This window comes from Prionailurus viverrinus, chromosome B3 (assembly GCF_022837055.1).
Source record: "Prionailurus viverrinus isolate Anna chromosome B3, UM_Priviv_1.0, whole genome shotgun sequence".
Lineage (NCBI taxonomy): Eukaryota > Metazoa > Chordata > Mammalia > Carnivora > Felidae > Prionailurus > Prionailurus viverrinus.
The window spans coordinates 99,017,603-99,041,777 of record NC_062566.1 but is presented as its reverse complement, the minus strand read 5'-3'; the positions used below and the strand labels follow the sequence as shown (position 1 = coordinate 99,041,777).

The window sequence follows — 24,175 nt, the reverse complement described above, 5'->3', positions numbered from 1 at the left end:
CTTATTAAGGGTAAACAATAGAAATGTCACAAGGAAACTCAGGAAGTAGATGAAGTCTCTAATTGCTGCCGTTTAACGATTGTGGATAATTACTATCTTCAAAATGTGGTTTTCACAAGCGGAGAGGGAGCCGAGGCGGGCGAGCTCCACGCCGCCAGGAGCACATCAGCGAGGCCGCGGCCCGGGACGGAGGGGATGCGGCCCCGCGCCCCGGGGCCCCGGCAGGCGCAGCCGCGTCCCTGCCCCCCACCCCCCAACCCCCGGACACTGGCGGCTGGGAAAGCAGAGGGCCGGCCTGCACGCCCAGGTCACAGACAGTTCACAGCCCCCGGCTGCGGCTACCCGCGGCGGTCACCATAACAATATGCAAAGCGCTACCCGCGGACGCCCACCCCGCAGATCTCGCTGCCCGCGACAGCCAAGCCCGCAGCGCCGCGCTCCGAGTTCCGGGACCCGAGACCACAGCCCCCCGGGGCAGAGGGGTCCCGGGGACCGGGCTCCACCGGCCTTTCAGCTTCGCCAACTGGGGGGTCTCCTCCGACACCGCGAGGTGCCTGCGACGGTGGCGCCTTGGTCCGGTCCCTAGCAGCCCTCCCCGACCCAGGACGCGCGGGGAAGTCGAGCAGGGGTCCCCCGCGGTACGGACCGGGACTTGGTCCCTGAACGCTGCGCCTCGCGGGGCGCGGTGTCGCCACAGTCCCTCCCTTCCCGGGGCCGGCCCCGCTCCGCCACTTCCTCGGCTGCCGCCGTCCTCCGCCGGGAAGGCGCGTCTCGGTGGTCTCTGCAGCGCCCCGCGCGCGCTGATGGGGAGCACCGCTCCCCGGGCGCCTGCCGCCCGGGCCCCTGAGCCGCCCCCGGCGCCCCAGCCGCCCCCAGAGAGCGCCCGAGCCGTCCTCCTGGCCCCGCTCGGAGATGCGGGCGCCCGGCAGTCACCCAGCCCCGAGCGCTCGCCGCCCGCCGCCTCGGAGATCTCGGGACTCACCCTAGTACTACCAGCTCCCCATATTTCACAGGCTCCTTATTGGGGGCGCAGTGCTCCTCCTGGCCGGGGGAAAACATGGAGCCCCGATCGGCCGCCGCCGCCGCCTCCTCCGCCGCGATCCCCGCGGAGTCCGCGCCGCCGCTACAATCCCATCCTGAGAACGGGGTGAGCGCGCCGGGGAAGGGCACGGCGGCGAAGGGGGCGCGGGGCGGCCAGTCCCGCGGCTGCTCCGTCGTGGCTGTGCGGCTGCCCCGCCGGGCTCCCCGGAGCTCCGCTCGCCGCCGCCGCTCCGAGCAGGACTCGGCAACAAATGGGACCGGGCAGCAGGGGGACCTGCCCGCGCCAAGCGCCGCCGCCGCCGCCGCCGCAGCCGCCGCCGGAGCCCCGCCAGGGAAGGAGGGAGGGAGAAAGCCAGCGCGGGAGGGGCGGGGGCAGCGGGCGGGGGAGGGGCGGGGGCAGGACCGCTGAGCCGCCCCGCGGGCGCGCGGGCAGGTGGGAACCGCCCGGCCCTCCGCCCGAAGCCGCGCTGCCCCCCTCCCTCCCAGCGCCCCCTCCCTCCGGCGCGTGGGGCGGCCAGCACCCTCTCCCGCCCCCCTCGGGCCCCGCGGTGGATCGGCCCCCGTGTTATGTAAACATAGAGTAAAAGGGAAAGGAAGTTCTTAAAGGAGCAGCTCTATTTTTTTTCTCTCGCTTCCTTCCCCAAACTTACAGCACGGGGTTCTCAGCCCTTGCAAACCGGTTCTCTAGCTGCTGAAAACTGCACAGGATCCCGGAAACGCAGTCCTCGAGGTTCCCAAGCCTATCCTAGCAGTCCCGGGTTTCCTTAGATGTAAAAAAAGAACTTCCTCTCGGAGTTAGCATTTGCTTTCTAGGTGCCATTGTGTAGCGCCGTACATCTGTAACACAGGCACCTGGGCGCCTCCTCCTCTTCCAAAATCAAGTCTTTCAAAGCTTGGAGGTATCTAGAAATCTGGAGGGTTTTGCTAATTGGTGCTGGATTAGAGGGAGTTTTGAGTTTTGAAGGCCCTTGGAGCACCCTGCCAGTGTATAGGGTATAGCTACCCGGTTTGTGGTCAGCAAAGTTCCACAGGATTAAAAAAAAAGGGGGGGTTGGTTTTTGGGTTTTTTGCTTTTTTTTTTTTTTAATCCATACTCCATCCACTTTTCTCATACTTTCTTTCACTACCCTAAGAAATTTAAGAGGAACTTACCTGGGTGAACTTTTTAGTGAATATAAATGTTCCTTTATTACCATAATGTAGACAATGCACTATGCTATGGCTTTAATGTGGTTTGGGGTATAATAGATGTACTCACTGCTGTTTTTCATCATGCAGGACTTTATTGTTTTACCATTTATTAAGCACTGGTAACATGCTGGAAACTGCATATTATTGCCAGTCACTGCCTCCCAAGTCTGCTAAATATTTAAAAAAATAAATACTGCAAAAGCTACCTTGTGTATAAACAATGACTGATTAGCCGTGACCCTAAGAAAGGGCTAGAAAAATAATAATCACATCTATCACCTTCCACTCTGCCATTTGGCACCCTTTGCCTAACATTCTCTGACACGTTATTACTACAGTTACATGATGCTTCAGAAAATTTTACTTCAGTTATTAACTGATTTTTTAAATTGAGGCTTTAGAAATAAATTACTTCAATAACTATAGCTACACCGTTGGTAAGCCAAACACACACACACAAAACTGAAACCATTAACTTGTTTCAGCTAAGTACAGAAATTCTATACTTCAGCTGAATACAGCTATTCTGCACATTTTATAAATTCTCTGTATTTTTAAATATATATTCTGTTTTACTTCAAACCAACAATCCTTCACTAACGGGTTAAATGTCTTCTCACTAGTGTTTTGATGTGAATTTCTGTCTGAATTTGTTTGATTAATGTTACCTTCATCTGTGGACTCTATGCTTCTACTTACCATGTAGAAGTGTTACTAGCAAAGACCTATCGGAATCATGCCATAGTTATGCAGTCCCCTGTTATTATAGTACTTGGCCCTGTCATTCTAACTTCTCCAGGCTTGTTCTGTTGCTGCTACTGCTCTCTAGGCTGCAATTACCTCCTCCCTCCTTCTCTCTTGGCATGCTGTGCTTTTGTGCATTGCATTACACTATTCTGGCTCCATTTCCTCCTTGCTGTGCTCTGCATCTGCTCTTAGGAAGATAGAAACAAATATTTATTAACCTCCTACTAAGTTCCAAACACTAGCCTGAGAGTGTCCCATAGGATGCCCCAGTCTTCGAAGGTTCTTCATTCTAGCTGTCTGCCCATGGTACCCCTGATTTTCAGAAGGGCAGTGCTCTCTGTTCACCCAGCATGTCTTTGAGCATGTTTATGGTTCTGACGCAGGTCTGTCTTTATCAGAATTATTTAGGAACTGTTGCTTTGAATAAGTTTTTGTATCAGGGGAGACTTTTATCCTAGGCAGCTCAGGGCTTGAAGACCAGGTTTATAAATCACTCCCAGACCTGAAAGCCTCAGGAATGTATACAGCCACCAGAAGTGGAAATCCAAATGAGCACATGGGCTGAGTGAGGACTGCGGCAAATTGCCGAGCCTGTGCCATCTAAAATGAGCATCGCTCTTCTGCAGATAATGGTTACCATGTGACAATAACAGGTCACTGTTGCTAAATTTAACTTTTCTTAAAGCCCATATCCGGAATTTTATGCCAAATTTCCCAATTTCCAACTGTCACGCAACTCATTCAAGTTGATTTTTTTTAAAACACATTTTTTTTTTTTTTACTACATTGGGCTCAAGGTCTGCAAATTTGCATTCTCTGATTTCAAGGAAACTTACAAAGGTAAAGGTAAAGGAACACACACACACACTCTCTCTTTTTTAATCTTTATTTTTGAGACAAAGAGACTGTGTGAGTGGGGGAGGAACACAGAGAGAGGGAGACACAGAATCTGAAGCAGGCTCCAAGCTGTCAGCATGGAGCTCCATGGGAGGTTCAACGTGGGGCTGGACGCAGGGCTGGATGCAGGGCTGGATGCGGGGCTCATCGTGGGGCTCGTCATGGGGCTCGTCATGGGGCTGGAACTCACAAACCACAAGATCATGACCTGAGCCGAAGCCGGATGCTTAACCAACTGAGCCACCCTGGCGTCCCAGTAAAGGAACACTTTTACGTGGTATCAAATGGCAGCGATGGGAGGGGAGCAGAGCAGTGGGGCATAAACTTAACTTTTTCAGAGTTGGTGACTTATGTCCCTTTGCAAGGCGGCTTGCACCTTTCTCTACCCATCCTTTTTAGAGTTTTCTGCTCACAAGTTAAGCCCACTGGAACATTACCCCTACCATCCCTAGCTAGTATTAGGAATCCGGTTGTAGCATAAATTTATCTCTTCTTGAATGTAACTGTTTTAGTTTGTAGCTTCAGGCTGATGGGACAATCTGGCTGTGCCATCTGCCAACCCACCGAAAGCCACGGTGGGTTTGACCGACCTAGCTGCCAGGGCAGATCCGCCCATCCCCTCCCTGCTCGCCATTCCATTTACATCTCTCCTAAACTACTCTCCTAAAGAGGATGGCCCACTCACTGCATCCCACAGGGAGTTGATGCTATTTCTTGGGCTACTAAAGGCCATATGTTTACTACACAAATAAATAATGTAAGGCGTTCCCTTGATTTCTCTCCCTGTGATGTCTACCTCTTTTAAGTTAGAATGAAAACATTTAGTGAAGAAGTTTGCTTGTCTTAACCATACTCTGAATGAAGCTAATCAAAAACCTTCCAGTACTTCCAGAAGAAAGAGTCTAATTTTTGATCACTCTATATTCTACCTTACATGTTTATGTTTGCAGACTTAAAAGAGTAAAAGGAGACATTAAAATCTTATTTTATTTTAGTCATCCATAGTCTCATTACCCAGAAAACAGCCTTATGACATTTTTTTGTGGATTTCCTTCATCTTTTTTAGTTTTAATTTTTTGACAGAGCAGTGATAATATGATTTGTAATCACCCTTTATACGGCTTGTTACCTCCCCCCGTTTTCACCTAATGTTATATTGTGAGTTTTCTCTTGTCAATAAACTTCATAAACACTTTTGTTGTTTTATCATATATGTCAGCTTCTACTAACCATTCCTTTCTCGTGGAACATTGGGAAGATTTCTAAATTTTGGTCTTATAAATAAACATATTTGCATTTGTTATTGCTGCATGAGAACAGACTCCTACAAGTAAAATTATTACATCAAAGGGTACAAACACTTTTAAGACCCTTTGATGCATATTTCCAAAGTGTTTTCCAAAACGGTTATGCCTGCCAATTTACACTGTAACTAGCAGTAAATGAGAGAGCTGCCTCAGGGAACTCGCACCAGCTTTTAAAACCCTTGCTAATGTGACAGGTGATCATTTTTTATTTGCATTTCTTTGATTGCTATTGTGAGGTGTACCCACTTTTTATTATCATGGTAGAAAACGCATAACATGAGATCTACCCTCAACAGATTTTTTTAGAGTACTGTACGGTATTGTTAACTCTAAACACAGTGCTATCCAGCAGCTCTCCCTAACTTGGTCATCTTGCATGACCGAAACTTTATACTCCTTGAACAGCAACTCCTCATTTCTCTCTCCTCGCAGCCCCTGGCAACCACCATTGCACTTTCTACTTCCGTGAGTTTGACAATTTTAGATACCTCGTATAAGTGGAATCGTGCATTATTTCTCCTTCTGTGCTGGCTTAGTTTTTAGCAAGCTGTCCTCAAGGTTTACCTATGACATGGCATAAAACAGGATTTCCTTCTTGTTATGGCTCAATAATATTCATTTTATGTATACACTACAATTTTTTTTATAGGTTCATCTGCCAGTGGGCCTACAGGACAGCTACAGGTTGTCCTCACCACTTGGCTATTGTGAATAATGCTGCAATGAACACAAAAGTGGGGATCTCTTTGGGTGCCTGACTTCAGTTATTTTGAGTAAACACCCAGAAGTTGAACTGCTAGATCATATAGTTAGTTCTATTTTTAATTTTTTTTGAGGAAACTCCCTTTAGTTTTCCATAATTGCAGCACCATTTTAAATTCCCACAAGCGCGCACAAAGGTTCCAATTTCTCTACATCCCCATCAACATTTGCTATTTTGGGGGTTGTTTTGTTTTGTTGATCGTGAACATCCTAAAAAGTGTGAGATATCTCACTGTGGTTTTGATTTGCATTTCCCTAATAATTGGTGATGTTGAACATCTTTTCATATGTTTATCTTCTTTGGAGAAACATCTATTCAGTTCTTTTGCCCACTTTTAAGTTGGGTTATTTCTTTTTTTGCTATTGAATTATATGAGTTTCTTATGTTTTTTGGATATTAACTCTTTATCAGACATATGGTTTGCAAATATTTTCTCCCACTCTATAGGTTGCATTTCCACACTGTTGGTTATTTCCTTTGCTGTGGAAAAGCTTTTTAGTTTGATGTCGTCCCATTTGCCTATTTTTGCTTTTGTTGCTGGTGCTTTTTGGTGTCAAATCCAAGAAATCATTGCCAAGACCAGTATCATAAAACATTTCCCCTTTGTTTTCTTTTAGGCGTTTTACAGTTTCAGATCTTACGTTCAAGTCTTTGATCCATTTGAGCTGATTTTTTTGTATGGTATAAGATGAGGATCCAATTTCATTCTTTTACATGTGGATATCCAGTTTTCCCAGCGCATTTATTGAGGGGATCCTCCTTTTCCATTGTGTCTTCTTAGCACCCTTGTTAAAGATTTGTTGACCATATTTGTGTATGATTGTTCCTGGACTCTGTCCCATTGGTCTGTAAGTCTATCTTTATGCCAGTACCATACCGTTTTGATTACTGTAGCTTTGTAATATGTTTTGAAATCAGGAGGTGTGAGACCTCCTATTTGTTCTTTTTAAGATTGTTTGGGCTCTTTGGGGTTCTTTGTGGTTCCATACAAATTTTAAAATTGTTTTTTCTATTCTATTAAAAAGTTGGGGTTTTGACAGACTGCATTAAATATGTAGGTTGTTTTAGGTAGTAGGAACATTTTAACAATACGAAGTCTTCCAATCCACGAACAGGAGATGTCTTCCCATTTATTTGTGTCTTCTCTCATTTCTTTCATAGATGTTTCGTACTTTTTAGTGTAAAACTCTTGGCTCCTTGGCTTCTTCCTAAGTATTTTATTCTTTCTTATGCTACTGTAAATGGCATTGTTTTCTCAGTGTCCTTATCAGATAGTTCATTGTGGGGGCATCAAAACACATCTAATTTTGGCATATTGATTTTGTGTCCTGCAACTTTACTGAGTTCTTTTATTACCTCTAACGGCTTTTTTTGGTAGAATTTTTAGGCATGCCTACATATAAGATCATGTCATCTGTGAGCAGAGATAATTTTACTTCTTTTCCAATCTGGATGCCTTTGATTTCTTTGTCTTGCCTAACTGCTCTGGTTATCTTGCCTAACTGAATCGAGGTGGCAAGAATGGACATCCTTGCCTTATGTTCCTGATCTTAGAGGAAACACTTTCAGTTTCTCACCATTGAGTTTGATGTTAGCTGTAGTCTTTTCATATGTGGTCTTTCTTATGTTGAGATAACTTCCTTTTATTCCTGGTTTGAGGTTTTTCTTGTTTTGTTTTGTTTCAATCAAGAAACGGTGTTAGATTTTGTCAAATGCTTTTTCTGCCACATATGAAGAGCATCATGAGATTTTGATCCTTTATTCTGCTAATGTGTCAAACCATCCTCATACAGCAGGGATAAATCTCACTTGGTCATGGTGTATGATCCTTTTAATATGCTGTTAAACTTAGTTTGCTAGTATTTTGTTGAGAATTTCTTCATCTATATCCATCAGGGATACTGGCCTGATGTTTTTCTTTTTCTAGCTTTGGTATCAGGATAATACTGGCTTCATAAAATGAGTTTGGAAGTGTTTCCTCTTCTTCAACTTTTTGGAAGAGTTTGAGAAAAATCGATGTTAATTCCTTAAATGTTTAGTGGAATTGCTCTTTCCCATCTTGCAAGATGACAGGTGAAATGCTGAGAAGCTCAATACTGAAGAGAAGAAACCTGGGGCACCTGGGTGGCTCAGTCAGTTAAGTGTCCAACTTCTGCTCAGGTCATGATCTTGCGGTTCATGTGTTCAAGCCCCGCATGGGGCTCTGTGCTGACAGCTCAGAGCCTGGAGCCTGCTTTGGATTCTGTGTCTCCCTCTCTCTTTGCCCCTCCCCCCACTCACAAAAATAAACATTAAAGAAAAAAAAAAGTAACCTCAAGACTAAAACACCTAAAAAGGGGAAGCCCCACTGCAGCTGAAATCCTGTCCTAGTCAGAGGAATTGGCAGATATTCCCGATCAGCTATGTATTCCAGAAAGGCCATGTGCAAGAGGAAGTTTTCAGCAGCTAAATACAGGGTTGAAAAGAAAAAGAAGGGGAGGGTTCTTGCTACTGTCACAAAACCAGTTGGTGGTGACAGAATGCGTAGGTATAATCCTACTGAAGATGTGCCTCAAAAGCTATTGAGCCACAGCTAAAAACCTTTCAGTCAGCATGTGAGGAAGCTGCAAGCTAGTATCACCCCTGGGACCATTTTGATCATCCTCATTGGGTGCCACAGGGGCAAGAGGGTGGTTTTCCTGAAGCAGCTGAGCAGTGGCTTGCTATCTGTGACTGGACTGCTAGCCTTCAACTGAGTTCCTCTGTGTAGAACACACTAGAAATTTGTCACTGGCACCTCCACCATTGATATCAGCAATGTGAAAAATCCCCAAATATCTCACTGATGCTTGCTTCAAGAAGAAGCTGTGTAAACTCAGACACCAGGAAGGTGAGGTCTTCCACACGGAGAAAGAGAAACATGAGATTATAGAGCACTGCAAGGTTGACCAGAAAGCTGTGGACCCACAAAGCTGTTCCTCAACTTCAGGGCTACATCCACTTTGTGTTTTCTCTCACAAATGGAGTGTACCCTCACAAATTGGTGTTCTAGATTTCTTACAAAGAACCTAATTAAATAACTGATAAATGATAGATGATACATAGATAGATAGATGATAGATAGATAGATAGATAGATAGATGATAGATAGATAGATAGTGGAAGTCACCAGTGAAGCCATCATCCTGGAATTTTCTTTGTTGGAGGTTTTTGATTGCTAATTCAATCTCTTTACTAGTTATAGGTCTGTTCAGGTTTTCTATTACTTCACAATTCAATCTTGGTAAGTTACATGTTTCTAGAAATTCATCTATTTCTTTTAGGTTATCCTGTTGGTTGGTGTAGAGTTATTCTTCGTACTTTTGTAATCCTTTTTATTTCTGAAGAAGTGGTAATATTTATTTTATTTCTGATTTTATTTCCTGGAGTCTTTCTCTTTTATGCTTAGCTAGTCTAGCTAAAGACTTGTCGATTTCTTTGATGTTTTCAAAAAAAACACAACTCTTAGTTTTGTTGATTTTTTCTATTCTTTATTTTGTTTATTTCTGCTCTAATCTCCATTGCCTTCCTCCTGCTAACTTGTGGCTTAGTTTGTTCTTCTTTTTCTAGTTCCTCGGGGTGTAGAATTAGGTTGTTTATTTAAGATTCTGTGTCTTTTGTAGTATAGGCATTTATCATTATAAAGTTCCCTCTTAGTACTGTTTGCTGCATCCCATAAGTTTGGTATGTGGTACTTTTATTTTCATTTGTCTCAAGATATATTGTAACTTCCTTTTAATTTCTTCTTTGCCCCATTGATTATTCAAGAATATGTTGTTTAATTTCCAAATATTTGTGAATTCTCTAATTTTCTTTGCTATTTCTAGTTTAATTCCATTGTGGTCAGAAAAAAAATATGAATATGATTTCACTCTCCTTAAATTTGTTAACATTTGTTTTGATATCTAATGTGTGACCTATCCTGGACAATGTTCTATTTGTACTTGAGAAAAACGTGTGTTCTGCTGTTGAGTGAAGGTAGTCACTTTCTAAACAGACACATGGTTGGGTCATGTTGAACTTGTGGTCAATAAAATTTTAACTTTTTGTCAGGTGAATTGCTTTTAAGCGGGACACATTTCACCAGGAACTGTATAACTGAATTACTGAATCTAAGTGAAATATTCAATATTTATTTCTGTTATATTTCCAATTTATTAGGTTTAGGCTATCGTATAGGTCCTCCCCCCCCCTTTTACAGAGGCTTTAATTATTGTAATAAGTAATACATACAGGTAGTAAACAATTCAAATAATACAACAGAGTGAAAAATGTTTTACTCCCATTTTCATCCTGCCATTCTTCTCCCTAGTAGACACCACTGTTATCAATTTCTTGTGTATCTTTCCAGTGCTATTCCTTGTATATATTTGTATAAATAATATTTAAGAAAACACACAGAAATGGAAGCACACTAAACATACTATTCTATACCTACCTCCTTCCACTTACCAAGGAGACCAGGAAAGACCTCTTTAAGGAGGGCTTTGAGCAGATAGCTGAATTATGACAAGACAGAGTCACCTGTGCAAAATCTGTGGAAGATCCAAGGGAACAATGATATTCCATCTAGAAGATATAGCAAGTTCAAATGCCCTAAGATAGAAATGAGCTTGGCCTATACCAGCAGCAGAATGAACTCCATGTTGTCTAAACTTACTGAGTGAGCAGGAAAGTACTATAAAATTAAGTTGGAGATGTAGGTAGAAGCCAGATCATACAGGTCATCAGGATAATGATGTGAACATTTGCTTTGCTTCTCTGTGATACTATAAATCACTAGAGAGTTAGGTATGGGTGTTGAAACAATAAAAACAAAATCACCTAACAATGTTACCTATGTACCTATGTAGAGACCATAACATGTAAAATCAAGACAGACATTTTAGAAGCTCCACGATAGATGATTAAAGAATTAATTTTTCCATTCTTAGCTCAAGGCCAGAGTTACTGTGGACAATGAAGCATACTTGGAACAGTGAGATAGCCCTGGAAGACAGCCTCCTTACTGTCAATCGCCACTGAGCCGGGGACACATGGAAAGAGGTTAAACTGAGGCAGAAGAAAGGCATCCTAAAAGAGTAAAGAAAGGGCAAGTTTAAGAGCCAGAGACCTCAGTTCCATATCACTTAATCCCTTTGTTCCTGTCTTACTTATCCCATCTGTGAAATAAGAATAATTTCCTGCCTATATATCTCACAAAGTTTTTGAGAAAATCAAATGAAATAATGCATGTGACAGTAACTTGGGTGCTGCAAATAAAACGTGTATAGTCTTGTCATTTCTTGAATAAAACTGCAGGAAAAATTTTGTAGGGCGGAGGATGTGGAAATATTAAATAAAAATGAACCAGTAAATGTGTTAAAAACTTCCTGTACTTGTTCTGTGCAGTCCTGTAATAATAAGTCAATTTGATAAATATTTATTTAGGACCTATTATTTTATGGCACCATGACAGATAAAGCAAATGATAGAAGTGCATGAAAGACAGCAGGAAACCAGGAGTCCCAGGAGCTCACATTTTGGAGGTAAACTCTTAATCCCAAAACAAGGGACAGAGGGAGGGTATGGGACTCTGGATGGCACGGTCTGTGCAGCCTCTGGCTTTCCTGCTAGTTGTGAGATGTTCCAGTTGTAGCAACTAGAACCTTAGAACCTAAATAAGAAACGAATCCAAATGAGAATGCTCTCTACACTGTAAGGTGCTCCGCAGCTATATGATTATGAGGGAGTACTAAAAGATCAGTTGATATCAGAAAGCTAAATCTAAAATGCTGATCTACTGTTTTATCCACTTCCAACTTGCTTATGAGTGTCCCTCTGACCTTGAATCACACTGGATGCATTTGTTTTATTCTTCCTTTTTCATGATCTTTTAGATTCAGCCATTACAATTGCTTACGTCAAGTGGTTGGATGTGTTTAGCTGCAGAATCAACACATGAGACACAGTGACCTAATCTCCACTACCACGTGCCAGTTCACATGAAAAATCCAAGGGCACGCTGATACAGACAGCCCAGCACAGATGGGACTGATCCCCACAGTCAACAGTGAAAGTCGGCACGAGCACCAGATAACAGGTAAATGTTGTAACTATTCCCCTAAGCTAAATAATAAGGCAAAATGACATTTTTCATTCTTTTTGAAGGACCTTGAACCAAGGTTGCAGCTTATTCATGGTAAAGGGGAAATTAAACACGTTAAGACCCACAAAATCAAAAGTGTCAATGCACAAAAATCCACATGCCTGGTAAATTTAAGTTCCTATTAACCTTTCTCTTTGCCTGGTCACCAATCAGTTTCATGAGGGGTCTTTCTCCTCTTGCACTCAATCCTTAGGTTGTGATTAACTAAAGTCAATATGCAAAGATCTGCAGTTCACCAAAAACAAGCCATAAATACATAAAAGGGAAGCAAAGAATCTTAGCCGAACTAACCACATTTATTTCTTCTATGAAATAATGGACATTTTATTACACGTTAAGCGTTTTATTAACTGTGTCTTCGTCTATGTTCAGACCAACAGATGCTGAAAGCTAGTTAAAAAAAAAAAAAACCTTAAAAAATCAAATCCCTTGCCCTCCCCTCCTTCTCTAGGCATTTTAAAATTCATAATCTTTCTGGCATTTATCACAGACTCACCATATGTTTGCTACTATACATCATATTCAATACAGAACTTTCTTGCACTCTATAATCTTTTTATAATAAAATCATATGGATATTAAGTTGAAATGTCGATAGCTCTAAGCATAGTTTTTCATTCATAATTAGAGACTTTATTCAGCAACTTTTGAGGATAATGATACACCAGCTATCTATTACTGCAAAACAAAACCCCCCCAAAAGTTAGCGGTTTAAACCAAAAACCAAAAACCGCCCTTGGTCCCACCCTAGGTTAAAGGGTGAGGGCCATGAAGTTCTAACATGGCTGCTATGGGAGCAAGCGAGAAGGCAGGATGTGGGCTGAGAAAACACCTCCAATTGTCTCCTACAACTATAATTCCAATGGAAAGAGAGCAGAAACATTTGAGTGTAAACAAAATGTTAAAGTATGAAGGTATTATATTTAGTACTACGTGTGGGATAAAAATGAGTAAGAACATAGCCAAAGAAGACACATTAAGCAAAGTAGGTGAGGCATAGTGAAAGGGGCCAACTACATAAAAGGAGAGAAGGAAGTTCATTCCAGGCGAGATATCTGAAAGATCTGAAACACAGGATGAATAATTCAAACTTAAAAAAAAAAATCTTGTTGAAGGTTTTGAAACAGGAGGTGATGAGGTCAAAATGGCAGGAGAGATATTGACATTCAATCACTTAAAATAAGTTAATAGACAGTGAGTGTCTACGGTGTGCCAGACCTTGTGCTGAACCCTGGGATTGTTTGAGTGGTGTGGTTCTAGAGCATCTGAAGGGTATACCCTGCCTGGAGGACAGCCAAAGGATTCTACTCTTGCGTGTCACTGCAGAGAGAATGACGGTAAAGTCAGGACAGCTCAATGACAAAAAAAAAAAAAGCAAATTAGAAAGGAACATCACCTTTAGTATAAAATTTCACTTTTCATTCTTTAGTTTTCTCTGCCTATAACTAAAGTTAAATATGGATAATGTTATACTTCTTTCACAGAGTCAGCAAAGTTTGATTTTATTTAGAGTATTAACAAAAAGCCCAGCGTCAAACAGGAACTTTGTGGCTGATCATCACATGGCCTTTAATAAGTCTCTACCTCTCTAAGCCTTAGTTTTGAAGTGCAGTAGCTAATGATAATAACAACACAGAATGTTTATTATTTCCAGGCACAGTTGTACGGGCTTTATACAAATTAACATATTTAATCCTTACAATAACCAGATGAAATAGATCATTATCCTCATGATATAGACGAAGAAATTGAGGGATAGAGAATTTAAGTGTCTTGACCAGGGTTATATAGGTAGTAAGCAGCAGAACTGTGCTTTAGACTCAAAATATCTGGTTCCAGAATCCATGTGATATGCTATGATGCCTTGTAATTACTTTTTAAATTAAAAAATATTTTGATTTATACTTCTTGGAAATATTGGCTGAATGTCCTTTTATATGGCCACACCATGAATAGTTGGTGTCATACATACATTTCTAGCATGTAGGACCATTTAACCAACTGGATATACTTCCTTGTCCTAAAGTGGCCAAAAGCACAGGGCCAAAGACGCCTATTCATAATATACTATAGGGAGGGGTGGGGGAAGGGGTCAACCCTCCAGTAAGAGCTTGGGGTTCTGAGGCCATTTGAGGGGCCCAGTATTTCCCCTTAGCATGAAAGAGAGCCGTTTCTCTCCCGGCGGATGCCAGTGACCACGGGCTCAATCTTCGGTTTCTACTGGACTACCTCGGCACCACGCATGTGCGCAGAGATGTGCACGCGCACGCAGACTCACACGCTCTCCACTCAGGTTGGGCGCTCTCCTCGTTATTGCAGACCTGTTACGGGAGGTCTGCAATACCCAGCTTTCTCCCAGAGCATTCTGCCCTAGCTGCCAGAGGGACTAGTGCAGCTGGCTGGGAAGTTTGCCTGCATCAGCATGGGTGAGGGAGAGGTCCAAGCGTGTTGCTTTGGGAAAGCAGGCCAACATTAAGATGCTTTGCATGGCTGCTAACCCCCAATTTTCTCAAATTTCATTACTGAAAGGATCAATGTCAGTGTAATAAATATCATATTATCAAGTTTCACGGTCCAATATCAGTTGGCAGCCGTTGGCCTTTCTACATTAGTTACCATAAACACACCAAATGTAGGTGGGATATTTGGGGCTGAATTGAAGCAAGCTCTTGGTAACAGGGCGTTAAAATTACAAATTTTACACAATTAAGTTAAAATGGTATCATTAAAAAAAATTTTTTTAATGTTCACATTTACAGTCATTGCTAGTCAGTCTTTATTTTAATTGTTAAGATATAAGATTATCTGTATTTTACAAAGATAATTCTTCAATAAATTCATGTATTAGTTTTGAAGAAAGCAGATTTTTAAATGAGTAAATTATCAGAGAAAAGTTCAAGGCTACTTACAATCTCTTTTATCTTCTTAGGCCTCAAAAGTGTCCCCAGCTTTTTCAATCCTTTCCCTGGAGTTTGATTTCCACTATCTCTAACCTCACTTTAATTCAGGCCAAATGATCATTACAAATGCAACTGCCAGAAGGAACAAGAAATGTTCGAAGGATTTATCTTTGTTATTTGGCTTCTAACTTAGGACCTACAAGACCAGGGTTCACAAAATCATCCTCTAAAGATAATTTGTGGGAGAAAAATAGCAGATTCAGAGATGAAGATGTATTTTAGCAATAAAAAGTGAAGTAGTATTAGGTACAAAGAATGAGAATGAATTTTCATCATTTTTATTTTAAATGTTCTCATGACAATTCATCTAAACAAAAGTATTTCCTTCTTCTAAAAACACATTTATTCAGAGCAATTTCTGAAGGTTCTTGATCTAGATATATCCATCATTTTCTCTTGCCCACCCCCCTTTTGGAGAACTTTCCCTGCTAACTGCCCTAAAGGGGTATGATGCATCCCCTTGGCAGCTGGACCAATAGTGGTCACGTGACTCAAGTTAGGTTGTTCAAATTATGTCTCCTAGAAATTTTGGATATTGAAAGAGAGACCAAATCATCTACATCTTAGGCTCTAGAGCCATAAGGTCATAAAAACTTCGTAATAGAATTGGCTTCTTCGTAAAGGGCTAGGATCCAAAATCTATAAAGAACTTACCAAACTCAACACTCAAAAAACAAATAATCCAGTGAAGAAATGGGCAGAAGACATGAATAGACACTTTTCCAAAGAAGACATCCAGATGGCCAACAGACACATGAAAAGATGCTCAAGTCATTCATCATCAGGGAAATACAAATCAAAGCCACACTGAGATATCACCTCACACTGGTCAGAGTGGCTTAAGCGAACAAATCAGATGCCGGTGAGGATGTGGAGAAACGGGAACCCTCTTGCACTGCTGGTGGGAATGCAAACTGGTGCAGCCACTCTGGAAAACAGTGTGGAGGTTCCTCAAAAAATTAAAAAGAGAACTATCCTACAACCCAGCAATAGCACTACTAGGAATTTACCCAAGGGATACAGGAGTGCTGATGCATAGGGGCACGTGTACCCCAATTTTTATAGCAGTGATTTCAACAATAGCCAAATTATGGAAAGAGCCTAAATGCCCATCAACTGATGAATGGATAAAGAAATTGTGGTTTATAGACACAATGGAGTACTACGTGGCAATGAGAAAGAATGAAATCGTGCCATTTGCAGCAACGTGGATGGAAATGGAAGGTATTATGCTGAGTGAAATAAGTTAGAGAAGGACAGATATCATATGTTTTCACTCATATGTGGATCTTGAGAAACTTAACAGAAGACCATGGGGGAGGGGAAGGGGAAAAAATAGTTACAAACAGAGAGGGAGGGAGGCAAACCCTAAGAGTCTCTTAAATACAGAGAACAATCTGAGGATTGATGGGGATGTGGGAGAGAGGGGAAAATGGATGATGGGCATTGAGGAGGGCACTGTTGGGATGAGCACTGGGTGTTATATGTAAGCCAATTTGACAATAAATTATATTCATAAAAAATATATAAAATAAATAAATTGGCAGATAAAATAACAAGTAGTGTTATTCTTAAATAAAATGAATAAAAATATATTTAGGAAAATTAAAAAAAAGAAGAAGAAGAATTGGCTTCTTGGCCAAATTAAAAACATAGCTAAATTCAAAGTTAAGCGCAGCCGAAGTTATGGGAAAGCAGACCCCAAAAGGCCTGTAGAAGAGGCTCATTTCCACAGGGAAGATGCAGCTTATGTGCAGAAAGAAGTAAGGACAAGACTCTGAGAAAGACCCAGAAAACTGATCTGCTTGCAGATATTTGAGTTCCCATAAGTCCCCAGCTATATCATCAGATTCAGAGGATTTCATGAGACCCTTACAACAAAGTCCTCATTACTTACACTAGTCCGAGTGTATTTTTTTTCTTGTAATGAGAAGAAGATAATTGTTTTTTGTGTGCACGCTTTCAATCTGGATGAAGACTGCATTTAATATGCCTCAAAAGACAAAAGGGGATGACCTCTTCCCCTTCCGGTGCTCGGGGGGGGGGGGGGGGGGGGGGGGGGGGGACGGACAAAAAACAAAAAAACAAAAACGAAGGCAAACACCAAAGCTTCCATATCTTAAGTATTTGCAAAGGACAGCAGTTTCATCCCAAATGGGATTTGATGAGTAACTTCTGTGACTAGGAAAGAACTCAGTAGAAAAGCTTTTCCTAATAAGACAGATGACTCAGTCATTGCAGTCATTCTGCAAATTATATTGAGTGTCCACTAGGCATTCTGTGAACAGACACACTGTGAACAGTCTGGAGCCCTCAAGGAGATGAGGTGAGCTATAAATAAGGGTTCCAGCAGGACTAGAGTAAATCACAATTATTATACAACATACCTCAGTCCATTGAATGCTAAAGATGATTTCAAACGGAGAGCACTGGGCTGGAGAGTCGGGGGGTAGGGTTGAGCCACATGTAAAAAAATACAGCTTTTTCCTTCTTGAGTTTCTCTGGCAAGGGATTCCAAGTTTAAACAAAGTCCTGTGAGCATGTGTCTGAGAATTCTGAACAAGTCAACAGACATCAATTAAAAATGTACTATGTACTAGGCACTAACCAAACACTAAGATGAAAAAGGCTTGGCTCCTTGTCAAAGAGCTTTTGTACTAGAAAGTGAGCTAAAATAAATACATCCAAATGGATTTTATATCCTTTTATATGACATAAGAGAGATCATTCACTCATTAGCTTCCTGTTTGTATTGATGCCTGAATGTTGTGTTGGTGAATTCTGCAACTGTTTTAAGAACTTTGTGACTTCCCCTTGACCTCCTGTCACTCGTTTACATTCTAACCCATGAGGGACAGATGTGATTCCAAATAATGTCATTATAACTTGGTAAAAGCATTACAACAGAAACCCCTCAACTTGCTTTGTGGATAAAGCCTAGGATAGTCTGCTAAGTCCTAGCCCTGGAAAACACAGTGTCAGTCTTTCAGTCATGATATATTTCACGCCATTTTTGTTGTTGAAGAAAAGGGCAAACAGTATAACCCTCTGAATCCACAGATCACGAGTGCGTTAAAACATCAGCTGTCAGCACATGAAGCAAGTCAAAGGAGGGCAATCTGGCACAAGAGCTGAAGCTGTCAGTCACATTAATAGAATAAAGTAGATGTAAAACTATCTATGGACTCCAAAATCAAATTGCCCCTCTCTTCCATGGCAGCTCACAAAACTCTCCTAGAATCACTTAAGGGCCCCAGCACAGTTAGGACTGGAGACTTGGAGGGGAGAAGCAGAGACGAGAAAATATTTAGAAAGCATCTTGCATAGGCACAGTCCTCCCCCTAAGTGCTTCATCATCATAATGTTACGGTTGAGTGCCTATCAAATTATAGCTGAAGACCAAGTAAAACACAGGCCTTTTCAGAGCACTTACTGCTCACTTAATGGTCTGATAGGGCAAAGGATAAATTCTTGAAAATGTCAGGTATTCAATAAGTCATATTCTTAGAGGAAAAAAAAATCCTTCCAGAATTCAGGCTTATTATCTAAGATAAAAGTCATGGTTTGTGTCCAGCAGGAATTCATAAAGATAAACACAAATGTGGCAGTACTGGTCCCCAAAGCTCCATAATCAAACTAAGAGATTTTTCGCTGCTCGGAATCATTCAGCTGTGTCGTCCAAATGCCATTCTACTGAGAAGCAAAACACTCCGTAGTGAATTTTTCAGCTAGGATTCAAATGGACCCAGACACCAAAACCTTTCAGAGGAGGTAGACTGTAGCTATAGAAAGACGGGAAGAGCAGATAAATTGAGTAAATCAAGTAATAAATCTGAATTCCAGGGCCACCATTTGCCGGCTCTGTGACTGGGGGCGGGTCACTTCACACCTCTGCCCCTCCATTCGCTCTTCTATAAGGTGACGGTAGTAATATCTGCCTCACAGGGTTATTGTGAGAATTAAAAGGGGTGATATGGGGGGCATAGTACCTGGCAGGTGGTGGGGAATCCATAAATCTTGGTCCCCATTCCCTAGCATGGCCTAGCAATAAACGTCAATTCACAGTTTGCTTTTCATTTTACTTTACTTATTTCTCCCACTGGATTGGGGAGGCAGCACGGTCGAGTGGTGAGAGCACGCAGCAAGGGGCACTGAGCTGCCAGGGCTCAAGGCCTGCTTTCATTGATTTCTAGCTTTGTGACTTTGGGCTCGTTACTTAACCTTTTTGCAGCCCATTTTCCACTGAGGATGAACTGAATTAATATAGACACTTGGAAAAATGTCTGGCACACAGTGAACCCTTTAAGATTTAGTTACTGTCATTATGACCATTGTTGTTAACTGTGTCTGGATAAAACATGTATTCCTTCAAGGAGCTTATTCCGGTTCAATTTTTTTCCCTCCAGTCGTCTACTCACAGGTAACGTGCATCCTGAACCACCGATGGCAGACGGTATTTTTCCAAAGACAACAATAACTCCCATTTCACGTGCTCTTCTGCGATGTGACCTGTCATGACTCCATCAGCAATGGAGAATCCATAGATATTTGTATGTCACCCTCCCCTTGAATCTGGGTGAGCCTTTCACTGCTTTGGCCAAGAGAGTGTGGTCAGAGTGACAGTACGGGTCCCCACAGGTGATTCAGCTTCTGCTTTGTTTGCTGGGAACACTTGCATTTGGATCCCTGAGGCTGCCATGCTGGGAGGAAGCCAGACCCCATGCAGAGGACGCACGCAGGGGCTCGGGTCTGTGTTCATCACGGCATCTTAGCCCGGGTGCCAGATGTGGGAGCGAGGCCTCCCCAGAGGACTCCAGCCTCCAGCCTTTGCAGCAGCCTCAAGTGTGAAGCCTTCTTAGCTGAGATCTCAGACATCACGGAGCAGAGTCAACACATCCAAATTCCTGATTCACATAATCTGTGACCAGAGTAAAAACGATTGTTTTAAGCTGCTATATTTTCAGATCGTTTATTATGAAGTTAACTGGAACACTTTCTTTCAAGGAGAAAGTTCTATTATTTTAAACCTTTTCTGGAGTGAACATATGAAAAAAATTGTTTTTTGATGAACATAAAATATGGGCCTTCTTCACAATAATTCACTGGAGTAACTTGAAAAATAGACATTTCAAATTATATGTATTTTTATGAGCTGATGGGCAAGGCCTGGAACTGGCGTTTCTGTATTACATGTCAAAAAGCTTGCCATGGTTTTCCTCCCCAAACATGTGTACAAGTATTTTTCTGGAACTAAAGTTTGCAAGAAGAGATTCCTTTTTTTGTCATCAGAGTAACAAAATCTTTCTGATGCTTCCTACCTCGGAACTAGAAATCATTCAGTAATGTTCAAACAGCTGTATTCAATTATTGCTGAGCATGTTAACTAGTGAGTGATCTCAGGTTCAGAATTATTCACAGCACCTTGTTAAAGTGGCAAGAGGGTCTCTATCGATGCGCATTGACTCACGCGTCTGAATTTCTGCTCACCGTCTCCAACATTGTGTGCAGCGCCGATGTGCAGAGGCCAGTCTCCTATTTTAAAAGTTGTAATACACATAAGACACTCAAAGTTAGGGTTTGCGCTGTGTTAAATAAGGACACAGAATGCCATTTCTTCAAGGAAGCTTTCCTAGGAACAACCATCTGTCCTGTTGTGTGTGTGTGTGTGTGTGTGTGTGTGTGCGTGCGTGCGCGTTTCCCAAGCTATCCTGATTTCAAAACAGAAATGCCAGTAAGAGCTGACCTGAAACATTTCCACGCTCTCAGCTTCTGCCACTTTCTTTTTTTTTTTTTTCAACGTTTATTTATTTTTGGGACAGAGAGAGACAGAGCATGAACGGGGGAGGGGCAGAGAGAGAGGGAGACACAGAATCAGAAACAGGCTCCAGGCTCCGAGCCAGCTGCCCAGAGCCTGACGCGGGGCTCGAACTCCCGGACCGCGAGATCGTGACCTGAGCTTCTGCCACTTTCTTGAGGGCAGCTCCACTCTGTCCCCTCAGTGTTTGATAAAGGCTGTGTGCTGACAGCGAAGGACACGGGAGGCCAGGGTGCTGAGCAGTGACAGAACTGTACCTGCCACATGGTCTGAAAATTCTCTAGTTTCCTTTCTTAGGTCTCTGAGCCCTTCTTCCTTGTAAGAAGCTTCTTTTTGCCTGGACCCCATCCTACTTTCTACTGTGTCGATGGATTACCCCTGTAACCCCTGAGGCTGTGGTTCATGGCAGGAGCTTTGCTATTAAAAACATCTGGATTTGATTTCTGTCTCCTCCACCTACTAGCTGTGTGACTTTGGGCAAGTTACTTAAATTCTCTGGTCATCAATCTCTTAACCTTAAAAGTGGAGACAACAGTATACCTACTTTGCAAGATTCTTAAGAGAGTTAAAGAAATAATGCATCATAAGCATGTAGAACAGTGCTTAGAGTATAACTGAATGTTCACCCCATATTAGCTGTTTAGAATAAATGAATGTATATCACAGAGATCAGAACAAAGAAGAAATTCAGAGTACAGATCCCTCTTTTTTTTTAGTTTATTTATATATTTTGAGAGGGGCATGGGAGGGGCAGAGAGAGAATCCCAAGCAAGCTTCACACTGTCAGTACAGAGCCCCGACACGAGGCTCGCACTCACGAACTGTGAGATCATGACCTGAGCCGAAATCGAGAGTCAGATGCTTAACTGACTGAGCTACCCAGGTGCCCCTGGATCCCTCTTTCTAAGATGTCCTTTGGATTTCAGTTATCCCAGGAGTGCTAGGAAAAGGCATAGCTGTCCAAGTCAATAGAAGTACTCCCAGAGATCACCTAAGAACCTGGTGATGGACTTTGTCAACGTCAGGTCCCTGCCTGGGTCCTGCATTATTAGCTGAAGAGGTGCAGCTTCCAGCAGGATTAGGGTTAGGCAATGAGATGGACTAACAGAGAGCATCCTCATACAGGCTCAGGAACCCAGATATACCCTTACTTCTGTTCACCATAGCAAGGACAGTCTATTAATTGCACAGGGCTTGGACACCTGATTCCAAGGTGTGCTTGTTCTTTAGGGAGAACAGTATATCTCATTTCACATTCATGTAACAGGCCAGACCTAAGACCTGGGTGGCACGAGTGTACCAAAGCAGCACGGAAGTGATTTTCTGGGCCCCACACAGCAGCAACCACCACGGCCCTGGGAATGAATGTAAGGAAGGTGATGTTTGTCTTTCACTTCTCATTCCACTTTTCTTCCCCTGCACCCCCTCCCTCAGTGCCAAGACAGGGTATCACAACCTCTATCAGGATCCTCAATGTCCCACCCCCCCAGTGGTATGCCACTCTCCTCTTCCCTCCCCTGAAATGTCCCAAGCTCCAAGAGACCCTCCCTCAGTCTTTAGCAGAACAACACTCATTGTTCCTTACATAAATTTATTCTCTGGTTAGACTAATTCACAGTAAGCTACAAGTGACCAGGAAGTCTTGGGACTCAGAAATATAGGGCAGTAGGCTGGATTGTGGCCCACCCCCAAAAATACATTCAAGTCCTAACCCCCACTACCTGTTTGTGTGACCTTATTTGGAAAGAGGGTCTTTGCAGACATAAGTAAGTGAGAGAGCTGGAGATGATATCCCCGTGGATTAACTGAATGAGCCCTGAATCAAATGGTAAAGATCCTTATAAGAAAAGCAGATAAGGAAGACAGAGCCAGAGATTTGAGTGATGCAGCCACAAACCAAAGGACATGTGGATCCACCAGAAGCTGAAAGAAACAAGGTAAGATTGTCCCCTAGAGCCTTCCAAGGGAATGTGACCTGCTGACACCTTGATCTTTGGCTTCTGGCCTCTACAACTAAACAAGAATACATTTCTGTTGTTCAAAGCCACCCAGTTTGTGATCATTTTTTAATGGCATCCCCGGGAAATGAGTACATCCAGTAACCCCACCCAACCACCATAATCCAGAGGCCCACTGAGCATGGGGTACTTTCTTGTACATGATTTCAATGACTCTTCCCAAGGAAAGCAAAAAGACACCTGATGTCGCCTCGACAGATGAAGAACCTGAAGTTAAGGAAGGTTCCGTAACTTGCTCTTGTCACAGAGGTAGGACTCAGCTTCTTGTGCCTTCCTATATCATCAGTTTCCAGACTGCTGTTGGTTTTATTTTGGAAGGGAAGCCTATGGTTCCAAATGCATTTTTGACAGCATAAACTTTTCACTGGTTCCTTTGACTTCCCTGGCTCTGCCGCTGTGTCTGCAGAGCGCAAGGCCTCTGAGCCCTAGCTTTCACACCGCGGCTGACTCAGACGGAAGAGGGAAGGAAGCAAGGCTGCCGGAAGTGCCGTAAGACATAAAAACACCATTTTTGTGGTTTTCCTCCGTCCCGTCCCACGCGTGCTCCTTTGTACGGGCTCAACGGTTACCATACCGTAGCCCGTCTCTCATTTGTGAGGTAGCACTTCGGCAGCACTGTTCCTTCCGTCGTTGTCATCTGTGCACACATAGATTTTTTAAATTGAATGATATTATCAAAATTTTGGTCACAGTTCCCCATCCTTTCATTTTCAACAGCAATGACGCTTCCGGTTGTATATTTCAATCTGTTTCAGAAACGTTTTCTTCCTGGTGCATTTACTGGGATCTCCCTTTCATTTTCCATAGTAATCAGTAGATGACATCAGCTCACACACTCCTAACTTACGGGGGCTCCAGGCACCTAAGCTATCAGTGACAACGCATCGCTTTTGCCTTCTTGTGCTCGTCATTCTCATCCACCTCTCTTTGGAACTGCTCAAATGTTCCAGCATCTTCGTAAGGCTGAGAGGTGCAGAAATTGGCACATATTTATGGAGTGACTCCCCTGTATCTAGTGCTGTATTCCAGTTGCTATAGAAATAAGCCAGAAAGTCTAACTCTGGGTTCTCACGTCTCACATATTCAAATTTAGATGGACTGTGACATGGCTACAAAAAAAATTACGCCATCTGAAAAAATTATGCCAAAGGAAACTGTAGGTTTGCAACAGAAATGCAAACCCACAGTTGCAGTTGGCTCTTTAAATGGATAAAGCCATCATGTAAAGACAGAAGAAGTCTTTTGTCTGCTCCCCTTTATTTTTTCTGGA

General features: G+C 42.6%; 1 protein-coding gene and 1 pseudogene across 2 annotated transcripts in view; one reads left to right on the top strand and one right to left on the bottom strand.

Moving 5' to 3' along the window:
• PELI2 (pellino E3 ubiquitin protein ligase family member 2) overlaps positions 1 to 1,426 on the bottom strand; it is a 196,116-nt gene extending 194,690 nt beyond the window's left edge. For both annotated transcript variants that reach the window (XM_047863857.1, XM_047863858.1), the window contains exon 1: positions 983 to 1,426. In XM_047863857.1, coding sequence (XP_047719813.1) covers positions 983 to 1,059 — 77 coding nt within the window. In that variant the 5' untranslated portion in view covers positions 1,060 to 1,426. The remainder of the gene's footprint in view (positions 1 to 982) is intronic.
• LOC125168126 (60S ribosomal protein L6-like) lies at positions 1,058 to 8,977 on the top strand (annotated as a pseudogene).
• The last annotated feature ends 15,198 nt before the right edge of the window (positions 8,978 to 24,175 follow it).